We start from the raw sequence: 20910 nt of genomic DNA, 5'->3' as shown, positions 1-20910 counted from the left end.
TGTGAAAAAAAAAAAAAAAAAATAGAAGGGTATTTCAACTTCAAAAGTAATCTTGGTAATGAGCATTAAATAATAAGCACATGTTAAAATCCATTTCTCTTTATGTTGCATAAACTAGTCAATGATTATGAATTGGTGATGCTATGAACTAATGAATGTAATAGTCCTTCACTGTCACTTTAGTAACTTAGGGAAATGTTTCTATACTTATCTTAGCTGCTATCGTCCATTACCTTCAGCAACTGTATTTGGACTGACACCAGTTTCTTAGCTCCAGTCTTTGTCTTGGTAGCTAAATAGGCACGGGGGGGAGGAGTGTGGGGGGGATAAGGAGATTGTTGTGCACATTGACTTTGTACATTGGAGAGGGGAGAGGGAGTGCTGCTTCTTCATCTTATAATGTATTTTTGTGTATTAGAGAGTAAAAAATGTAGGTTAATGATTTTGATGAACTAAAAGTAGGGAACTGAATTAAAGAATCTTTTAAGACATTATTAAAACTTCTCAATTGCTGAATATGCTGCATAAATTCAGAGAATTTACTACAGACAAGAATATCCTAACCCACATTCCAGACATTTAAGTCAGAGTAGCCTCCTGTGAAATTCATTAAGCGCTAATGCAAAATGTGTGAAATTATGTTTTGTAGGCAATAACTTTATTTCATGAAGTGGAGTTGAGGTGAATGTTGTGAGCATTGACTCTTGTTCGTTGGAGAGGGGAGTAGAAGTGTAGCTTCTTCATGTTATAATGCATTTTTGTGTATTAGGGAGTAAGTTTAATGTTAGTTAACGATTATGATGAACTAAAAGTAAGGAACTGAATTAAGGAATCTTTTAAGTCATTGTTTTTAGTGATAAATAATAACCTACTAAAACTTCTCAGTTGGCAAAGACTCTGCTTGAATTTGGAGAATTTACTATAGATAAGAATATCCTAACCCACATTCCAGACATTTAAGTCAGAGTAGTCTGCTGTGGGATTCATGAAGCTAAAGCAAAAAACTGAAAATGTGGTTTAATTTAGTTGGGCAAAGTGGGGTGAATTTTTCAAATGTGTGTGATCATTGATGATGGTTTGATTTGCTCTTCTTGAAATGTACATTTTGATAGCTTCTTTAATGTTCAAAGATTTGCTTCTAATTTACATGTGTAAAATTTTTAGGTCTGTGCCAATGTATGTGAAATGGTGAGAGTTGTCGTATACATGTTCTCCAAAGGCTGAATGTTGATTGTATCAAATTGCATTTTTGTGTTCTTTGTATCTGATGTGGAAATTACCTTTTGCTTGGCCTATATAATATGTGGTGGTGCAGTTTGGTTCTTGAACCAATAGGTTTTAACTACTTTATCACTACGATAAGACAAGAGCACTCTCAACTACTAATCATTCACAACCGCGTCCAACAATGGAATTTACTCATGAATTTATATTTATGTCATATTAGCCTACTTGTGAAAAAAAAAAAAAAAAAATTAGAAGGTCATAAACTTCTGACTTGGAGAAAAATTCTTTTTTGTTTAGATTGCATTTGCTGATGTGACTTTGCAGTGTGTGTTGTTCACTCTAAAGCAGGGCTGTCCAACGTTCGTTTCTACGCGAGCACATTCTTATGATAAATAAGGGTATGCGGGCGCCAAGTACGATTCCACTAATTCGACTACTGTTATCGGTACTAAAACGACTATATAATAATAATAATAATAATAATAATAATAATAATAATAATAATAATAATAATAATAATAAATCTATAATTAAAAATTATATGAAAATATATTTGCTCATATAATTAATGTGAAATCTGGCACTGCATGCTCGCTGCAAGTTGAGGAAAGTCTGGTGTGTAACTGGAACAGGATGCTCTTAACGCGTCATCCATGTGTGAGTCTGTCAGGCAGGATCGGTATTTGTTTTTTATTATGTTCATAGTCAAAAACGTGACTTCACAAAGATAGGTTGAACCAAAACAAGATTGCATCTTCAGAGCAATACTGCGGCTAATGGGATATTTTTTACCGTCCACCAGAGTCCAGATATTGCCACATGTTGCGTAGGAGGATTTCAAAGAAAGGTCTGACTGAAGGCTTAAAATTTCCATTTCTAATTCTTCAGGATTATAATTTTCGAATATTTCACATACCCTCCCTCCAAGCTCACAAACGTCAACAGAAGCGAAGGGATTATTGACAAACATGATCACTGGTTCAAGCATCGAAAACTGGCTAAATCTGCTACCAAATTTGGACCCAAGAGTTTCAAGATGTTTAGCATGAGATGAAAAATAACGCTTGCCGCCATTTACTGTATCTGCCATAGATTTCAAATTTGGAAAATGTGGAAGGGAATTTCTATTTAAATGGACAATCCATACCTTAAGTTTCTTTTCAAATGCATTGACAATACTTATCATACCTGAAATATTATGATCTTTTCCTTGCAATTCGAGATTTAACTCGTTTAATTTTGAGGTGATGTCAGCCAAGAATGCTAATTCGATTAGCCAAGGTATATCATCAAGTTCGTGATAATATTTCCCAGGAGATGATTTCATAAAGTCTCGTATCTCATCCAACAGGCAGCAAAACCGTTCGAGTGTTTTCCCCCTACTAAGCCACCTTACATCTGCATGAAGGAAGCATACTCCGAATCTGACATACATAAAATATTTCTGAACAATCGATGACGAGTAGATGACAATCTTATATAATTCACGGCATGTGTTATAATTTTCATGACATGATCCAACTTTAAAACCTTGGAAATGATTCATCCTTAGCGCAAAGAGAAAGAAATCCATTATTTCTACCAGTCATAGACGGTGCCCCATCTGTTGTTGTAGCGACAAGCATTGACAGTGGTAAGTTACACTCTTTCGTGAATTTAACAAAAGCATTAAATATTTCGTCTCGTCTAGTACGTCCTTGACGTGGCAATAGCTTGACAAATTCTTCGTTTACCGTAAAATCTTTAAAAACCATTCTAGCAAATACAACTCAGCAGTGTCAGACATATCAGCACGTTCATCAAACTGGAGTGAAAAATGTTCACACGATTTCAAATCCTGATGTAATTGAGATTCCATATTATTTGAAATCTGTTCAACCCGCCTAGCAACAGTTTGGTGAGACAACTGAAGTCCTTTGAAGATATCAATTCAGATTTATCTTTGTGAGATTCCTTTTAGCTAGGACGTAACAAACTTTGTAAGAAGCTATTGTCACGTTACGCGTTTGCTGAAGTGGTTTCTTAAACGCACATTGTTGCAGTGATAATTAAGATTTTAGGTCTTTCACTTTGTGTTTTCTTAGTTCAGAATTAACAGGAAATTCACTGTTAAATTTTTTGTGATTAGTCAAAAAATGTCGCTGTACATTACTTCTTTTAGGAACAGACACGCTAGCATTACACAATAAACACACAGACTTTCCTTTGTTTTCAATAAAGCAATACTGGTCCTCCCATTTACTGTTAAAGTTATGATTTCTTTGATTTTTAGCCATGTTAAGAAGGGTTATGTTTAATGAAATATAACTGATTATAAACTGAATAATTTAAAGTTTAAATAGTAATGAAAAAAGCACAGGAAACATGTTGAATGTACAACTCATCACAACACAAGGCACTCAAAATGTATTCCATAAGCCCTGCATAAGCCCACAAGTAATACTGAATGTTCGCCTGAAAGCTAGGAACTGGGAACATTCCAATTGCAAGACTTTCATAAATCGTTTGTTCATTGCTTACGGCACAGCTTTGTTGGGATTAAAGTTACTTTGTGGGCAAATTGGGTGACCCATTGTCGTCCTGGTGAAACTCTGTCATGGTAGGTAGTTTATGGCATTACAATCAAGTGAATCATAAGGAAGCGGTTCTGTTTGGCAGAATAAATATGCGACTATATTTGGCTCCGTGAGTAGGGAGGGCCTTATACCTGGTGCTAGCCCCACCCCCCAGTGAGAGGTTTGTTGAGGATTTCCCTTTCTCGCAACTACTTACATGTCGAATAGCTCTCTTTCTGAACCTTTCTTCTATCTCTTCACTAATTGCGGACACGAGTCAGTTAGGCCTAGATCACATTTATGGCTTACTCAAAGCACTTTGTGTATTTGGAGGTACGGATATAACAAATTTCCTGACCTTGAGGACGGTATTTTTAAGAGAAAAGTAAGAATATTTATTGAAATGCAAAATATTAAGTAAAATTAAGTAAAATTTAATTTGGAAATTAATTGTGAAGGGCGCCATAAGAGGGCACCTCAGGCAGGGCTGTTCTAAAGGCTGCTTTTAAATCTTGTTTTCTGAAAATATTACTTATTTTGTATGTGTTCTTATTTACGTAGTTCCCCAATGTACTTTTGCTTTCATGTGTGGTTTTTCTGTTGTTTTCCTTTTCTTTAGTTAACAGTAGATGACTCAATATGCATATATGATAGTGATGTCACAAATGCACAAGAGTTATTAAACACACTGAATTCTTTATGCAAGTCTTTCAAATTCACAGTGGAACCATATACTAATAAGGAAAGATAGCACTAAAATAAGTACAGAAAAATGTTCATAAGTTAGTAAAGTGGCATTGGAGAACTACTACATTCATTCTTCGTTCATATTTGTTTATAACATTTCCAATTCATAATCATTGACTAGTTCATGCAATGTAAACAATATTGTACATAAATGCACAAGTGATTTGACAGAATCTGAGGACGTTCTAGTAGAACGAAACATGTCGTTCTTTGTTTAAAAGTGTGTATTTCTTTTACAGGTATGTTATAGTATTATACCGTACATATTTTCACTAGTATTTTTGACAGACTAATAAGCTTTTAAGTTTCATTAACATGTTTACTGCCACTTTAATTAAATCTATAAATCACCCCAGGAGCTAATATGTTTTTCTTTTCTTTCTATTAGTTAAAAGGCAGTAGATGGTAGTTTTAACATTACAAGTGAAGTTTTTACAGATACTCATGAAAAATCATCGATGATGCAAAAGGCACTGGAGAACGATATAATACCTATTCTAGGTGCTGGTAGACACACGTGTCAGCAACGTGCGTGTTATTAATACGGCATATTTACAATGTATTGCAAGTAATGTTAAATTGTTATGTAATAATTGTTCATACTGAGAATATCTTTCAGTACCTGCTTTTTGATGTAGTAGTGAATATTATTGTAGTCATTCACTCATGTATAGCATGAGTGGTAAATCCTAAAGCAAGGCTCTAATCAAAGTGCAGGAAATTCAAGAAAATGAGGATAATAATGAATGGAGTCTGTTCTTTTCCCCTTTTTGTGGCACACTTTACATAACTTTTTCATTGATTTGAGTTTTTCATTTACTTTTTGTGTTGGAATTTGAAGGACCAGTAGAATTGTCATTGCCCTTTCATCCATTATTATGCCACATTTGAACCCAGACACGTAACTTGAATCTCAATACGAGTGCCGTTACAGAAGAATGAAGTCCAATCACTGCACCGACCAGTAACGACAAGCAAAAACAGATCATATACAATGATGCACATGTGCATCAGGTGGTAGCCAATGTGTTAACTAAGTCGACACTGATAAGAATTGCAAGTGACTAATCTTATGTTTTAATCCGTATTGAAATCTGTTGATATACAATAATAAAGTTTTATTATGAATCCACCTGTTCAATACATTATAATGTTGTCACATTTAAAATAACTTCATTAGTTAAAAAGGTATATATGGGACATTGTATTGTATTGTATTGTATTTCGTCCAACTGATCATACAGTGATATGGGACACGTCAATAATCATATTTACAGTAACAAAGGATAAAACAGTAATATACATGCCATGATAAATAAAGAGAAATATACAATGTGGTAAAGAGGCACAGATTAAAAAAAAAAAAGTGATACATAAGTTAATTTTCAAGAGCTAAGTATTCTTCAATAGAATAAAAACAATGGTTAGAAACAAATTTGAATAATTCTTTCTTAAATTTTGAACATGGTTTTATCTGCTTAATGTAGTCTGGTAATTTATTAAATAAATGTACTCCTGCATTACTCAAACTTGATTCATATAGCATAGTTTTGTGTGGTTCTATGTGCAGACTGTGTTTATTTCTAGTATTATGCCTATGTACATCAGAGTTTATGGTGTAGCTGTTTACATTCTCCTTCATATATACAAGTGTATGGAAGATATGAAGGCTAGGCAATGGTAAAATAAAATAAAGTTTAAAGTATTTCTTGCAGCTTGTCCTCCTGCCGACACCAGCCATTCCTCTAATTATTTTCTTTTGTAACTTAAAGATGACTTCGCTATATTGTGAATTCCCCCAGTAAATGATTCCATAGGTTAGTTTGGGATGGACATATGCAAAATACATAATTTGGCAAGCCTTTAAATTAAAACTATTTTTCAAAGATATTATCATGAAATAAATTCTACTAAGCTTTTTCCCTATAAACTCTGTATGTTTTTCCCAGGTTAATGATTCATCCATCCACAAGCCAAGAAACTTTGTTGATGATGAGTACTCAATTATGGTCTCTCCAAATGATATTGGGCCAACTTCCATATTTAAATTAATCTTATGGTGAAATCTAATCACAGAAGTTTTCTGTTTACTTAAAATTAATTTATTATCTTCAAGCCAGCTCAGGATATTACTCACTATATTGCCTGCCTTCATTTCTAACCCTTCAGAACTTTGATCAGCTACAAAAACAGTAATATCATCTGCAAACAAAGTTAATTGCACTCCTTGAATATCATTGACAATTTGGACGATATCATTAATAAATACTAAAAATAATAATGGTCCTAAAACTGACCCCTGTGGAACACCATGATCTATGTTTCTGGCACAGGAATACACATTCTTAATTACATTTTTGCTCAAATCAGTACCGGTATATGATATTTCAACAATCTGTCTTCTATCCCCTAAAAATGATTTGAACCAGTCATAGGCCTTTCCCCGAACTCCATACATGTATAACTTTTCTAAAAGTAAGCTGTGGTCAATTATATCAAAAGCTTTTGTTAAGTCCAAGAAAATACCTAAACATGCACCCTTCCCATCTAGTGTGCCATATATCAGTTCAATAAAGTTAATGAATGCTGTGGTAGTTGATCTATTTTTACGAAAGCCATTCTGGCAACCAGCTAATATATTATGTTTCTCTAAGAATGATAACAGTCTATCGTACATAATTCTTTCCAGTATTTTGGAGAATACAGAGGGGAGGCAGACAGGCCTATAGTTACCAGAATCTTCTTCACTACCCTTTTTATGTATCGGAACAACTTTGGTTACCTTGAATTTGTCTGGAAATTTACCAGTGGTTAGTGACAAATTTATCAAGTAACAGAGAGGCTTGATTATGTATTGGTAACAGCATTTAATAAGGTAGTTTGAATAACCATCTAAACCAGAAGACTTCTTTTTACCCATCTGTTTTATTATCTTATCTATCTCTTGCTCAGTCACAGGAGTAAGAAACATGGATGATACATTCCTGTGAACTGTATTCAAGCCTGTTCTTGTCACTGATGTTTGAAAATTTTCCGTTAATCTCAAAACTGCTTCTATAAAATAGTTACTAAATATTTCTGCAACTTCTTCTGGATCACTGACTTCTTTCCCTGCATTTGTAAGAGTAATATTATTTTTTAATGGAACTAGAGTACCTTTCTCCCTTTTTATAATGTTCCACATACATTTAGACCTGTTTTTAGAATTTTTTAGCTCATTCTCATTATGCAATCTTTTGGCAGCCTTCAAAACTTCTTGATATATGTTCTTATATTTCTTATAATAATCCTTCAATTCAGATGAGGTGTTACTCCCTTTCACACATTTGCTTAAAAACCTTAATCGTCTACTTGAATTTCTAATTCCTGTTGTAATCCACCCATTCCTATAATTCTTTACAATTACCCTTTTGACTGGTATAGCCACTTGATAATAATAATCGAACAAACCCAAAAACTCACTGAAGGCCTCATTAGTTTAGTTATTTCTATATACACTCTCCCAAGTTTCCTTGGCCAATAACTGGTTAAAATATGAAATATTTTCCTTGTTGCACATTCTAGTTTCCCTGTAAATTACATTGTTATTTTTTAAATTATGATTTCCTATTACCCTAAAATTTGGATGCACAATTTGAGCAAAATGATCTGAAAAACCTGTATCATAAACTTCTATTTCATAGTTCCACATTTCCTCATTCAATACAACTTGATCTACTGCTGACTTTGTATCCCCAGATATTCTAGTTGGTTGATTTACAACTGCCTTTAAACCGTACAAGGAAAACAACATTTCTAGCCTTTGCTTATCTCGCCCACCATTATTCCCGAAAAAATCTACATTGAAGTCACCCATGATTATTACATTTTTGTTATGATTCTGTAGGTCATCTAAAATAATTTCAATATTATTATAAAAAGTTTCAACATTACTAGAAGGATTTCTATAAATGCATATAAGTATTAACTTATAATCCACTAGTTCAACAACACGTTTCGCTCCTTTATAGAGCATCATCAGCCAAATCTGAATCTCGAATAATTGTTATTTATGTAAATAATGACTTAAGAACTATTAGAACATTTTTGACAAAAAAAGAAAATCCTCAAATTTAGCTCCTAGGATTGATTTTCACGTCTTTCTAAGATTTTGGACATGATATATATATTTTTATTTTATTTCATATTTTAGTACTCTCTCTTCCATAATTTCAATGTATCTTCCTATAAAGCACATGTAATTAAGCCATGTATACAAAGATTTTACATTTTATGATATTCTAATAGAATAAGTTTTAAGTTTGTCAAAAATGTTCTAATAGTTCTTAAGTCATTATTTACGTAAATAATTATTATTCGAGATTCAGATTTGGCTGATGATGCTCTATAAAGGAGCGAAACATGTCCCATATATAACTTTTTAACTAATGAAGTTATTTTAAATGTGACAACATTATAATGTATTGAACAGGTGGATTCATAATAAAACTTTATTATTGTATATACTGATAAGAATGGCTTCCTTCTTAATAAAACATCCTAATCTTTCAGTATTTTGTTTGTAATTGGCTGCATCGCACTTAGAAATACAATATGTTCTTTCGCTAGCTATATTTATAGATCTACACTCCTATTATCATAAGCCATCTCTAGGGATATATTCTGGTATGGATTAGGACAGTGACTATGCAACATTGGGCCACATAGTTATAAACTTGCATTTACACTCCAGGCAAATGCTGGGGCTGTACGTTAATTAAGGCCACGGTCGTTCTATTTACAGTCCTAGCACTCTCTTACACTTTTGTCGCCATAAGACCTGTATGTGTCAGTAGGATGTAAAACAAATAGCAAATGATCATACAACATTTATTAAAGGAGTACTAATTACTAATTATCTTGTCTCTGGAAACATTAAACACTGCATTTATTGAATTATTTGCTGTGTATATTGTAGTTTCACCTTGCCAAAAATATCTAGTGTCCTTTGCTCTTCAGTTTTTTGCAGGAAATTCATTCATTTAATGTATCAGTCAGAATTAATATTATGTTAAAAAACAAAATTAGCCCAGTAATTCTTGTGCTTTAAGAGTGTATCAGACACCAGACTTGGAGTAATGGAATGTAGATTTGTGAATTAGTGTTCTGTTTTCTCATTATCAGCACCAGTTATTTTCCTTACCCATTAGAGATGGACAATGAGTCAGTGCTCATACCCGAAAACTTCATCCGGCAGTGAACTCCTAGCAAGTAGGCAGACTTGCATCATACATTTGGAATTCTCATGTTCAAGCCTGCTCTGGCATCATTCACACAATGAGTCCCATAGCTACACAGACTCCAACTGCTGGTCAACTGAAAAATGTGAATGAACTTCAACAAGAAACCGATGGTAACAGAGATGTGTGGAAAAGAATTTACACTGTGTGGAGGAAGACCTGGTGAACACAGGCTATGTTTGATGCAAGTGGAGAAATGCATTTGGAAATTAGGGTTTGGCTACATCATGCAACATAAATGTACTGTAAATGTAATGAGGTAAATGGTATAAAGGTTTCCAAAGAGGAAGTCATGAAGGCATGTGTGATAATGTGTGCACTTTACATACAGCCCATTGCAAATACCAGTGGAAAGGATTTCTGGCCACGGCACAGAAATTGTTTGACTGAGGAGCATGATAAGAGACAGTTTCAGCATCAAACTTAATTTCAAGGTGCGTCACAGTCACTAAGAAAAGCCGTGGAATGAAGGGATCAGCTTCAAATACAGTCACTCCTGAGATATACAGCATTCATCATCTCAACAGATTCCAGCCACTGCACTGGCTGGGTTTATTTCAAACATAAGTCTCTACATTATCTTCTGTTTTCCAACTATTTTGTCACTTTTTCCCAGTCTTACCATATTTTCTTCACCCACTCTTCCACTCCTTTCAGCCATCTGTCCTGCCATCTTCCTCTTGTTCTCTCACCTTTCACTCTCATCTCATGTATCTTCCTGGCTGTCCTCTTCTTCTCCATTCTCATGTGTTCATCCCATCTAAGCCTTGATTCTCCCATGAAATCCTCCAATGGTTCCACTTAAACTAGTTCTCTAACCTTTTCATTACTTATCAATTTTTGTTACGCCTATTCTAAAAATTTCACATCACTGGCCTGGATCCTGCTTTTCTCTCTTCCCCCCAATTACCCAAGCTTCTGAGCGTATGTCAGTATTGGGATATAGTATGTCTGTTGTATGACGCTTTTACTATTTTGGGGCCATTGTTACTCCACACTATGCTTCAAACATTTTTTTAGGAATATTTATGCTCGTTTCCCCTGCTCATTTATTTCCTTACTGTCTCTTCCATTTTGTTGTATTAAGCTGCCTAAGTACTTTCCTGCCAATCATTCCTCTAGTTCTTGATCTGTCCTTCCACCTGGTTGTAAGTACCATCTTGCTCTCCTTTATATTGAATTTTATCCCATATCCTTGTACTGTTTCATCCCATCATCAAATAGCTCATGAACTTCCTCCTCATTATTTGCCCATATCATCAAATTGTCTGCAAACACCATTACTTTCATCGTCTTGCCCCCAATTTCCTCTGCCACTCTTGTTATACTGTCATCCATTACTACAACAAAATTTAATTATGAGAGTGCACTTCCTTGTTTCAAACTGTTCTTCTGTTCTAGCCAATCTATTCTCTTTGCTATTTTGCTTTACGTCACACTGACACATATACGTCGAATGGCGACAATGGGATAGGAAAGGCCTAGGAATGGGAAGGAATCAGCCGTGGCCTTAATTAAGGTACAGCCCCAGCATTTGCCTGGTGTGAAAATGGGAAACCACGGAAAACCATCTTCAGGGCTGCCAACAGTGGGATTCAAACCCACTATCTCCCGGATGCAAGCTCACAGCTGCGCACTCCTAACCGCACGGCCAACTCGCCCGGTAATCTATTCTCTCTCCTCGTACTACTCTTCTACAACTTGCACTCCCTTCATACATCTCCTTTATCCTGTCTGTGTTACTTCTGCATACACTATCATATGCCTTTTTAATATCCTTGAGGGCCACGGGAGCAAAGATGAGATCTACTGTGGATCTTCCTAGTCTGAAGTCATATCATTCTTCTCTACGTCAGTGACATATTAAAATGACTCCCTGATAGTTTGTACACCCCCTTCTACTTCTTTTCTTGATGATAAAGTGCAATTATTACCTTCTTCCAGCTTTTTGGAGTTTTCTTGTTCTGTACAACTCCGATCACCGAACATAGCCATTGCTTCCCCACCTCTCCAACTGCTCTCACCATGTCCATACTCACCTCATCCAAACCTGGTGCCTTTCTGCTTTTCATTTTTCTCAGTGTTACTTCAGCTTCCTCCCATGTTAAGTCAGTTTCCAGCAATGTGAAGAGGAATATGTGTGTGACAAACTTAATATACGTTCCTTTGAAATTATACTCATAAGATTTTCTACTCTTACTTTACTAGGTTTTTTTGTTTGTTTTGTTTACAATTTGTTTTACGTCGCACTAACACAGGTAGGTCTTATGGCGACGATGGGATAGGAAAGGCCTAGGAGTGGGAAGGAAGCGACCCTGGCCTTAATTAAGGTACAGCCCCAGCATTTGCCTGGTGTGAAAATTGGAAACCATGGAAAACCATCTTCAGGGCTGCCAACAGTGGGGCTCGAACCCACTATCTCCCATATGTAATCTCACAGTTGCGCGCCTCTAACTGCATGGCCAACTCGCCCAGTTTTCTAGTTTTTCCTATGTTACTCGGACATTGTAATCCACTAAAGTGAGACTGAATTGTACTCTGCATTCCCTAGTCCGTGCGAATTGGGTGTGTGAGCACGACTCTTGTGTTTCGAGACTGATGGTACAAGCTTGCTGCATTCGCTGACCAAGCAGGTCAAGTGGGAGTTGAAGGGGATTTTGTTCACCTCTGTTGCACATCCTTGTAAATAAAATCACACCTCATCAGTGTTTAATCTGCTGCTATTTACTAGCTAGATAAACCTACTGTTAGAATATACTCCCATGGCAAGATCTCTTCACTTTTACTTTGTACTCATACTTCAGTTGCTTTGTAAGGCGTGAAGTTCAGATTTTTTTTCCTTCTATGCAGGAGCATATGAAATTTAACAGTGGTGTTAGAAGTTTCCTAATAAATTTGTTTTAGGAATCAATTTAGTCTTTCCCAAATTACATGAAGTGTTCACATCTATTAATAGTGTTGATTGTTTTACAGTCCTTGTATTTGTCACTGAATGCACAGTTTTGAATTCTCCCACAGTTTTGAAAATTCCATCATACATTGGTACTCGCACATTGGGAATTTCTTGCAGTAGATTCATGCTTTATGGATCTGCAGCACATAAACGTATGCTGTTCAACAATTAACTGTCAGCCATCATGAAACCAATCACTTAATGCTGTATAAAGTGAAACTAATGAATCATAATACCAGGATACTCTATGATGAAATTGCCAGGATTCCAGTATTGGTCATACAGAAGTCATATAACTGATTGCAGCTTTGTAGAACAGGGAAGCAATGAATATGATTTTCTTGTTCTTCTGGTGGGGAACCCAAAGCCCACTACCTCCCCTGCCCCTTCATGGCAATCAACATAATCTACATTGCCTCCAATATGCTGTTATTTCTAAGAAGAGAAATAGACAGCAGAGGGGGCTGGGAAGTAGTGATACTAAAGGAAGTGTCATGCCTGACCCCATGCTAAGCATGCCATCAGGCAGATCCAGTAACAAGGAATATGGTACTGGATGTTGGTAATAAGGGCCAGGAGGAAACCCCACAGGCAGAAATAGCAAGATGCCTACAGGTAAAACCTGGAAAGTTCTACATATCACATATAAGAATGTGGGGTGGTTATTCCAGAGGTAGTGTTAGTTAGCAATATGTATCATGCACAAATTATTTTCCCAGCAGTTTGTATTATTCAGGGGATCAGTCTGCCTCGGTATTGTTTTGACTAGTGTGGGACTTGCTGGTTGCCAAGCCTAGCTGCGAGAGATTTTACGACCTGCAACACAGGCTGGCCTCGTTGTGGTCCCTGTGCCGAATTTCCGATCTTGGAGAATGTGGCTTGCCTGCTGAGGTAGGGGCTTGTTGGCAGTAACAGGCACATTGTATTGAGCCTCCTTCCTTTCTGCCCACACCATGGTCTAATAAAACGGGGCAACTGCGGTGAGAAACCGGGTAGCTTCCCACACAGGTGGTGCACATCGGTGCCCCCCCCACCACAGGTGTCGAACAAGCTGTATAGCGATCACCTGAACAGTAATTGCATTAAACCTGAAACCCACAGGAAACCTGATGATGACCCCAATTCACACAGTAAAAACACTGCCAGAGGTACTGCTGACAGGATCTGTTCAATCACGTTTGATTTCTGCAAATGCTCCCTGCTTGCTCCCTGTCCTGGTTGGTCTCATGTTCCCTTAGTGCGGTTGCAGAGTGCTGCTGGTTGGTTCTCTTCTGGTGGGTGGTGGGCCATCTCTGCCTCCTTCCTGGTAAGGGATGGAGTCTCCCTGGCATCACACTCTGCTCATTTGGTGGGGGCTGGAGTAAGGGCATGCTCCTGCTGGTAGTGCCTTACATCTTGTCCTAATGATCGTGAGGGCACAGGCTTCCCCGCTTTAGCTCCTGCTCATTCTGGCAGGTCGCAGTGTCAGGCACTATGCCAAGATGTGCTCCCCATCCTGATGGGCACAGTCAGGTGTCTTCATTATGGAAGCAGTGCTGGCAGGCCGTGAAGCCTTGGTAGCAACCTTGGAACACAACGGAACGTCCACCTCCACCTCTGTGCTGCCGTCCACTGTCCTGGGCACCGTCCTGGATTACGCCTGAGTGGTAGGCCCCTTCTGGTTGGCCCGTGCTGGTGGTGGACGTTCCTGGTAGGCGGCGCTGGGCATCTCTATCCATTTTGTGAAGCAGGGCCACACAACCTGAGTCGCACCATCACGACACCAGGGTGCATCGCCATCCACAGTGATTCTTTTATTGTTCTGTTTTAGTGTTTGATTGTGAATGTTGTTAATATATAGGAATGTTTGCATGAATAGTTGTTCATCATTCCACATGCCCTTGTTCATGTTAATTATACCCCCTCTGCCCCCCAATAATGTTATGTTTACAGCTAGAAATCTTTTTTTTAAATTGTCTATGTCTCAAGGAAACCAAATTAATTTTTATATAAAAATGTTTTTTAATTTCTCCATAGGCTGTGTGGGTGTTTAGCCTGATCGACTATGAGCCACCAACTTATAATAATGGAGCATATAAATATCCCTTTTGGGCAGAGGCACTTGGATGGGGGATTGCTTCCTTGTCACTTGTCTGCATTCCTGCTTTTGCAATCATAGTCTTTGTAAAAGCTGAAGGGAACACGCTATGGCAGGTGAGCTAATATTTCTATTTTAAGATACCGCAGCAAGTGAGATAGACATAAATATAGTGGAATATGTGCAGTAAAAATCAATTCCATCAAGAGCTACAGTACAATTTGCCACTGTAATGAACATGCTAATCTCTCATATTAACTATTATGTGATGAGAGTTAAAGATAATATGATCAGGTCTGTGTCACTAATTACTGATTGTTACCCATGGTGTGATGTTATTACCAAATGCTGGAGCTGGAAGTTTGATTTGATTTGATTCAGTATGATCTGATTTGAGCTAATACGGAATATTAAAGAAATTTGATGTATTACACAACCTAACACTGGCATTATTTGACAGAAGCAACCTATATATTAACATCTCTGTTAAAGAAATCGTAGTTATACTGGAAATAATATCACACTAGTATAACATACATCATATTCTTAATTTCATCTTTGATAGCGTAATGGTTAGCATTATTAACTGCCGTCTTCGGGGGCCCAGGTTCGATTCCCGGTACTCAAGATTTAAGACTTGCAGGAGGGCTGGTATGTCATTAAAATGTTACCTGCAACTCACCTCCATTGGGGGTGTGCCTAGAAAGAGCTCGGGACAAGGACGCGAGTTTATTTTATCTTTGATGTGTTATTGTGACATTAAACAAATACTTAATTTCATCCACTTCACTACATATAAAACAATGAACAATGTACTGTAATATCCTTCCTCACCGAGGTCCTACTAACCATATTTAAGGTATTGTATGAGCATTTGATCCAATAACCAGTCCTGTCATTGGAATACATCAATTACATCATTGGAATACTTTCTACTATCAATACAATCACTTCAGTAGTGTGCTGTCTGGCTCTGTGGCTAAAATGTACTGGACAGAGGACCTGTTCTCCTTCCCCAGTTGTATCCCCCAACCCAAAGTCTCCTGGTCGAGGACACTGTCCTTGAGGTGGTAGAGGTGGGATCCCTTGCTGAGTCCGAGGGAAGAAACAACCCTGGAGGTAAACGGATTAAGAAAGAAAGAAATTTTACTGATTACTTGTTGAAAAAGAAATTTGTAATTGAGTAAACTATTTCTCAGGTAACTATGACTCAGCCCAGTTACATTTTTCTTGTACTCTTCCCATCACTGATACTAAATAAATCACTAAAGATGTTTCTTCTACAGGAGTCATTTGCTTATTATAGCCATTTTCAAAACGCAGCAGCACTATAACAAGGTTACTTTACATAAGTCAATGTAGTAAAGTCTAAATACTTGGTTGTACTTGCTTGTATGCCTAAACATAGTCCGAGTGCTGTACTTTAAGATATATGATATGTAATGAAAATACAAATCGGCATTTCAGGATTGGATTCCTCTGTTCTAGGGGGAGAAAAAATAAATGATATTAACATGGATCCAGACATTAGTAACTTCTGAGATATCGAGCTCTGCTTGAATTTTTTGTTAAGTTATACTTTGTTTATTACCTCATATGAAATGTTCATAATGCCCTCACCTTGCCATACTGCAGGCCTCTGGTCATTATCTCATTGCATTATGAATGCTCATATAAATGTCTGATGCTGTACATATTGTTCGACAGGCCTCCATAATTTTCTCGGGTGTTAACAGATTTCGTTCAATGTTCAGTTTAACCACAATGTCAGTGCTGATACTTTAAATGACAACACATAACATTGAAGTTTATCATACCTGAGATATTATATTTCAGAGATTAAAAATTTTCTGACCAATTTTTATGTAAACTTTTTTTCTTCTCTGCATGTGAGGAAACCAACCCTGAAATTCTGCATTTTTGTTAACACTGTGTACTTGCAAAGCAGGTTGATTTCCATGCTACTGTATAATACTACTGGTCATGGCCGCTTTTGGCAATTACCTGCCCAAAGGCACTCGCGTATCTGCAGCCCCTCTAAACTATCTTACCAATAAATATTATCAACTTATTATCAACATACGAATAGGGACTCATTTTTGAAGGCTTTGAAGTTTAAATTGTAACTCATCTTGACCTCCGAGCTGTGAAATAATTAATGATCCCTTCAAAGAAGTGCCACAAACGAGGTCAGACCTGATAGAATTGAGTGAAAACTGGTATTTAGAGTTAAGGGAGAAGGCTCTATAATCTTGCCAATAAATAATTTACCTCACACCGGGTGAAATGGTAGTTTTGGGCAAGTTCTAAAAGTTAGTTCTCAAATACCCCATTATTACTGGCCCTATCAACAAATGCTACATAAAAGGCGGTAGGCTTCTTATTGCAGCACATATTGACTGTACAACAAAAAATAATTCGAAAAATAATTATGAATTTTATATTTTTTATTTATTTTCTGTCTGCTGCCTATGTTAATGTTAATCTTACAGCAGAATCCTTTGTAGAAAGAAGATAACGAATAGTAAATTCTAATCCTCCACACCTCGTGCATTTTGATCATAGTTACCGGCTGTGATACTTCATCAAGTACGGTTCTATACAGTCAGTCGATTACCTTTTCAGATAACAAAATAATATTCTTCAGGGATTTTGAAAGTAAAACGAAATGAATTTCATATTAATGTCACCTTAAATAATTGATTTTTAGATTAAATGTTGCGAATAGTGTCAAAATGTCATGGGATTATCTTATTCAGAAGATTACATTGTGTGTCCACACACTAGTATACTATCTTACATCAATAATATTAGTAGACTGTGACTATAAAAAGAATGGTCAATTGTTTTAGCTATCACAGGATCCACATGGTTGTAAATATCATAATTGGAATAAATCCCTTCGTTATCAAAATATAGAGAAATATCAGAAACACTTACTGTTAAACTAATGATGAAACTCACATGGAATGCCTTAATGATTCATTATCCTCAAAAAATATGAATTCACTATGAGAAGGAATCAACGCATTATAAAAGTGCTGAGAAATATATCACGAGGGAACTGAACAACATCCTTGCTAACTTTGTATATATGTTACAAATATCTGACTCAAGAGTCAGCATTAACTGTATCACAAGCTGCAGACATCCTATCTCTACCAATACGTGACATACTCCAACATTCTAAAGAACTTCCTCTCCACCGAGTCATACTGCTGCAATATGTATGTATGTATGTATGTATGTATGTATGTATGTATGTATGTATGTATGTATGTATGTATGTATGTAATTAATTTGTCAATTTCTTAAAAGCCTCTTCTCATTAATCTCAGTTCATTATTATTATTATTATTATTATTATTATTATTACTCACGTGTTTTCTTTCTAATTTCAGAAACTCCAGAATTCAGTGAAATCGCAAATTCAAGAGTGCATAGAATGTGGCCATGACAAGTGTATTCACTTCAAAACCAGCAAAGAAGAACTTCGAGAAATGAATACGCTTATTCAGGAGAAAGATCCTCAGTTGAGTCCTATGACTCCGTCATAGCATTCACGTCATAGTACCACTAATTTATAATAACTTTTAGGTTTCATTCCGATCAATATGAATTTTAGAGGCATGATTTGTATGGTTCAATACTGAGTGAGTGAAAGAATAAACGAGTCGATCATTCCTAGTGTGCTTACAGTCTAATTCTTAAATGCAAATTGTTCAATAATTTCTGTGTTATTTGAAATTAAGTATCAATAACAAGAATTAAGACTGGAATTTGTTAGCTAATTGAGAATATGTGCAATCAAGAGGCACACTGTGACCTTTTAAACATAGTGTCAACTGTTCTTGAAAAACAATGCAATTCTTCATTAAATATGTTTGCCATGGTCTGTGAGTGAACATTGTAAATAAGCAGCAGTGTTATTTTAGTGACTGTGATTTTCATAAATAAAATATGAAACTGCTTAACAATTATTATTTCAATGCAATAATATATCCTTCATCCTAACTCTTGTTTAAATACAAGAACCTACTCTTGCAAACCTCCATGGTAAAGAATTTATGGTACCCTGCAAAGACTCAGAAGCTAAAATTGATTGTGGAGACTTAAGATGATCATTCTGGATCTGAATATTACCTCATTTTGAAGTCCTGGATCCTTTTCCCTATTTCGAGCTCAAATTAGTTTTCAAAATCACCAGTAGTCATCAGAATATTGCAGGTGTTCAACCATTTTATGCAGAAATACAAAACTCAATGAGAAACCCTGTGATTTAAAAATTATGCCTGATATATACAAGGGTAAGACAAAGCTATGATCTTTCACCTTTGTTGAACATAGTGCACATGGATCATTTATTGAAAGGTATAAAATAGCATGGAGGCAAGGCCATACCCAGGGGAGAGGTTAGGGGGGTTCAAACACCCTACAAAATAAAAGTGAACTTAACAAATGAAACAGCTTATGCGAGTTCTGGAATAGCTGACAATAAATTACAAATATTATAAAAACAAGCATTTGCAAAATAAACAATTGAATTATAAAATCCCTGCCATTTTAAAATTTTTCTATATCTTTATATTTATTGTTAATGAACATAACAGGCCTCCAGCCCAAATACAAGTTCATAATATAATAATCATAATAATTATGATACCAGTACTAATAGTCATAAAAATAATAACCCTAATAATAATAATAATAATAATAATAATAATAATAATAATAATAATAATAAACAAGTATAGAAAGTACTAATCTAGCCCCAGCCTGACCTTGTACACACCACATGACCGTCACAACAGATTATGCTGCAAGAACCGCTGACTGTACTTTACAACAGTTCCGGCTCACGCCCTTGTAATCACTACTGCTTACTCCGCATTCTTTGTTCCGTGACCTAATTACTTTGGATTAAAGTAAACCAAATGACAACAATTGCGTACAATCCTCAATATCGCAATCGGTAAGGCATCTACATTTCCAAGATACCATAACATTTACTCACTCAACTACCTCGCCACCTCAACGACCTTTGTTATCACTTGGTCTTACTTAGCCTCCAGGCTCTAATTCAAACTACTTCACTATATCCACATCACCCACACTTCACTAGCTTCTAAATTTTCCAACAAACTCCATCGACTGAATATCCTCATACTCTTAACCACTTCTCCCTTCATTCTGATTTATCGTCCTATGCCCCTTCCTCTTCCATTTTTTCACACAGGAATTTTTTTACCGCACATAAATACCTGTTCGGTTCTCCTCTGTTTTCCCATTCCTTAATAATCCACGTTATAATACCCTGCTCATCCCCTTTACCTAAAATTTTCCGATGTTTGGCACTCAGTAAACTATTTCTAATCTTACTTGTTTCTTCACACTTACCTAATAAGTGAAAATCATCGTTCTCCGCCCCACAAAATATACATACTGCCTTATCTCTACTTTTAGCCACCCCCTATTTTTATGTAGTCCCAACAACCACCATACCAACCCTCTCCTTCTCAACCTATCAACGTATCTAATATTTAACCCCATTACTTCCTCAACTTTATTAAAAACACTAAGGGAACTTCTTAATCTACTTTCGGCCAATAATTTCTGCCTACCCAAATCTCTAATCCTCCTTACCACTACCTTCATCCCTCTAGCTTCTGTCTTCGTCCACACCTCTTCCCACATGTACCCCAGGCCTATCATCTCCAAGTATCCCTTAATTTTATCTGGCCAGCATCCCTTATACATACTTTTCCATTGTTGTTCGTACGCGGCCTGTAATACCCTCCCTCCTTCCTCTCTTTTCAAATTCATCCAATATCCAACTATTCTTTTCACAAACTCAGATTCCAAATCCTCCCCACACATTAATTCCACCCCTGCATTGGCTGTGCACATCGGGAGCCCCAACACCATCTTACCAAAATTACTAATAATTTGTCTTAATTCAACTCTTTTGTCATCCAACCCCCATATTTCCATGCCATACAATACCCTCCCGAAAATCACCGATTTTAGAACTAACCTCAGGGTTTTATAATTGATACCCAGATATTTTGCTAG

General features: G+C 36.3%; 1 protein-coding gene across 1 annotated transcript in view; it reads left to right on the top strand.

Annotated features, from left to right (window-relative positions):
* The window catches only part of LOC136864678 (sodium- and chloride-dependent GABA transporter ine), a 584214-nt gene extending 565405 nt beyond the window's left edge, over positions 1-18809 (top strand). The window contains exons 11-12 of the mRNA XM_067141988.2: positions 14778-14954; positions 18240-18809. Coding sequence (XP_066998089.2) covers positions 14778-14954; positions 18240-18395 — 333 coding nt within the window. The 3' untranslated portion in view covers positions 18396-18809. The remainder of the gene's footprint in view (positions 1-14777; positions 14955-18239) is intronic.
* The last annotated feature ends 2101 nt before the right edge of the window (positions 18810-20910 follow it).

The sequence above is a fragment of the Anabrus simplex genome, chromosome 2 (genome assembly GCF_040414725.1).
Source record: "Anabrus simplex isolate iqAnaSimp1 chromosome 2, ASM4041472v1, whole genome shotgun sequence".
NCBI classification, from domain to species: Eukaryota; Metazoa; Arthropoda; class Insecta; order Orthoptera; family Tettigoniidae; genus Anabrus; species Anabrus simplex.
The sequence above is the reverse complement of the archived record's forward strand: the minus strand, read 5'-3'. Positions and strand labels throughout refer to the sequence as shown.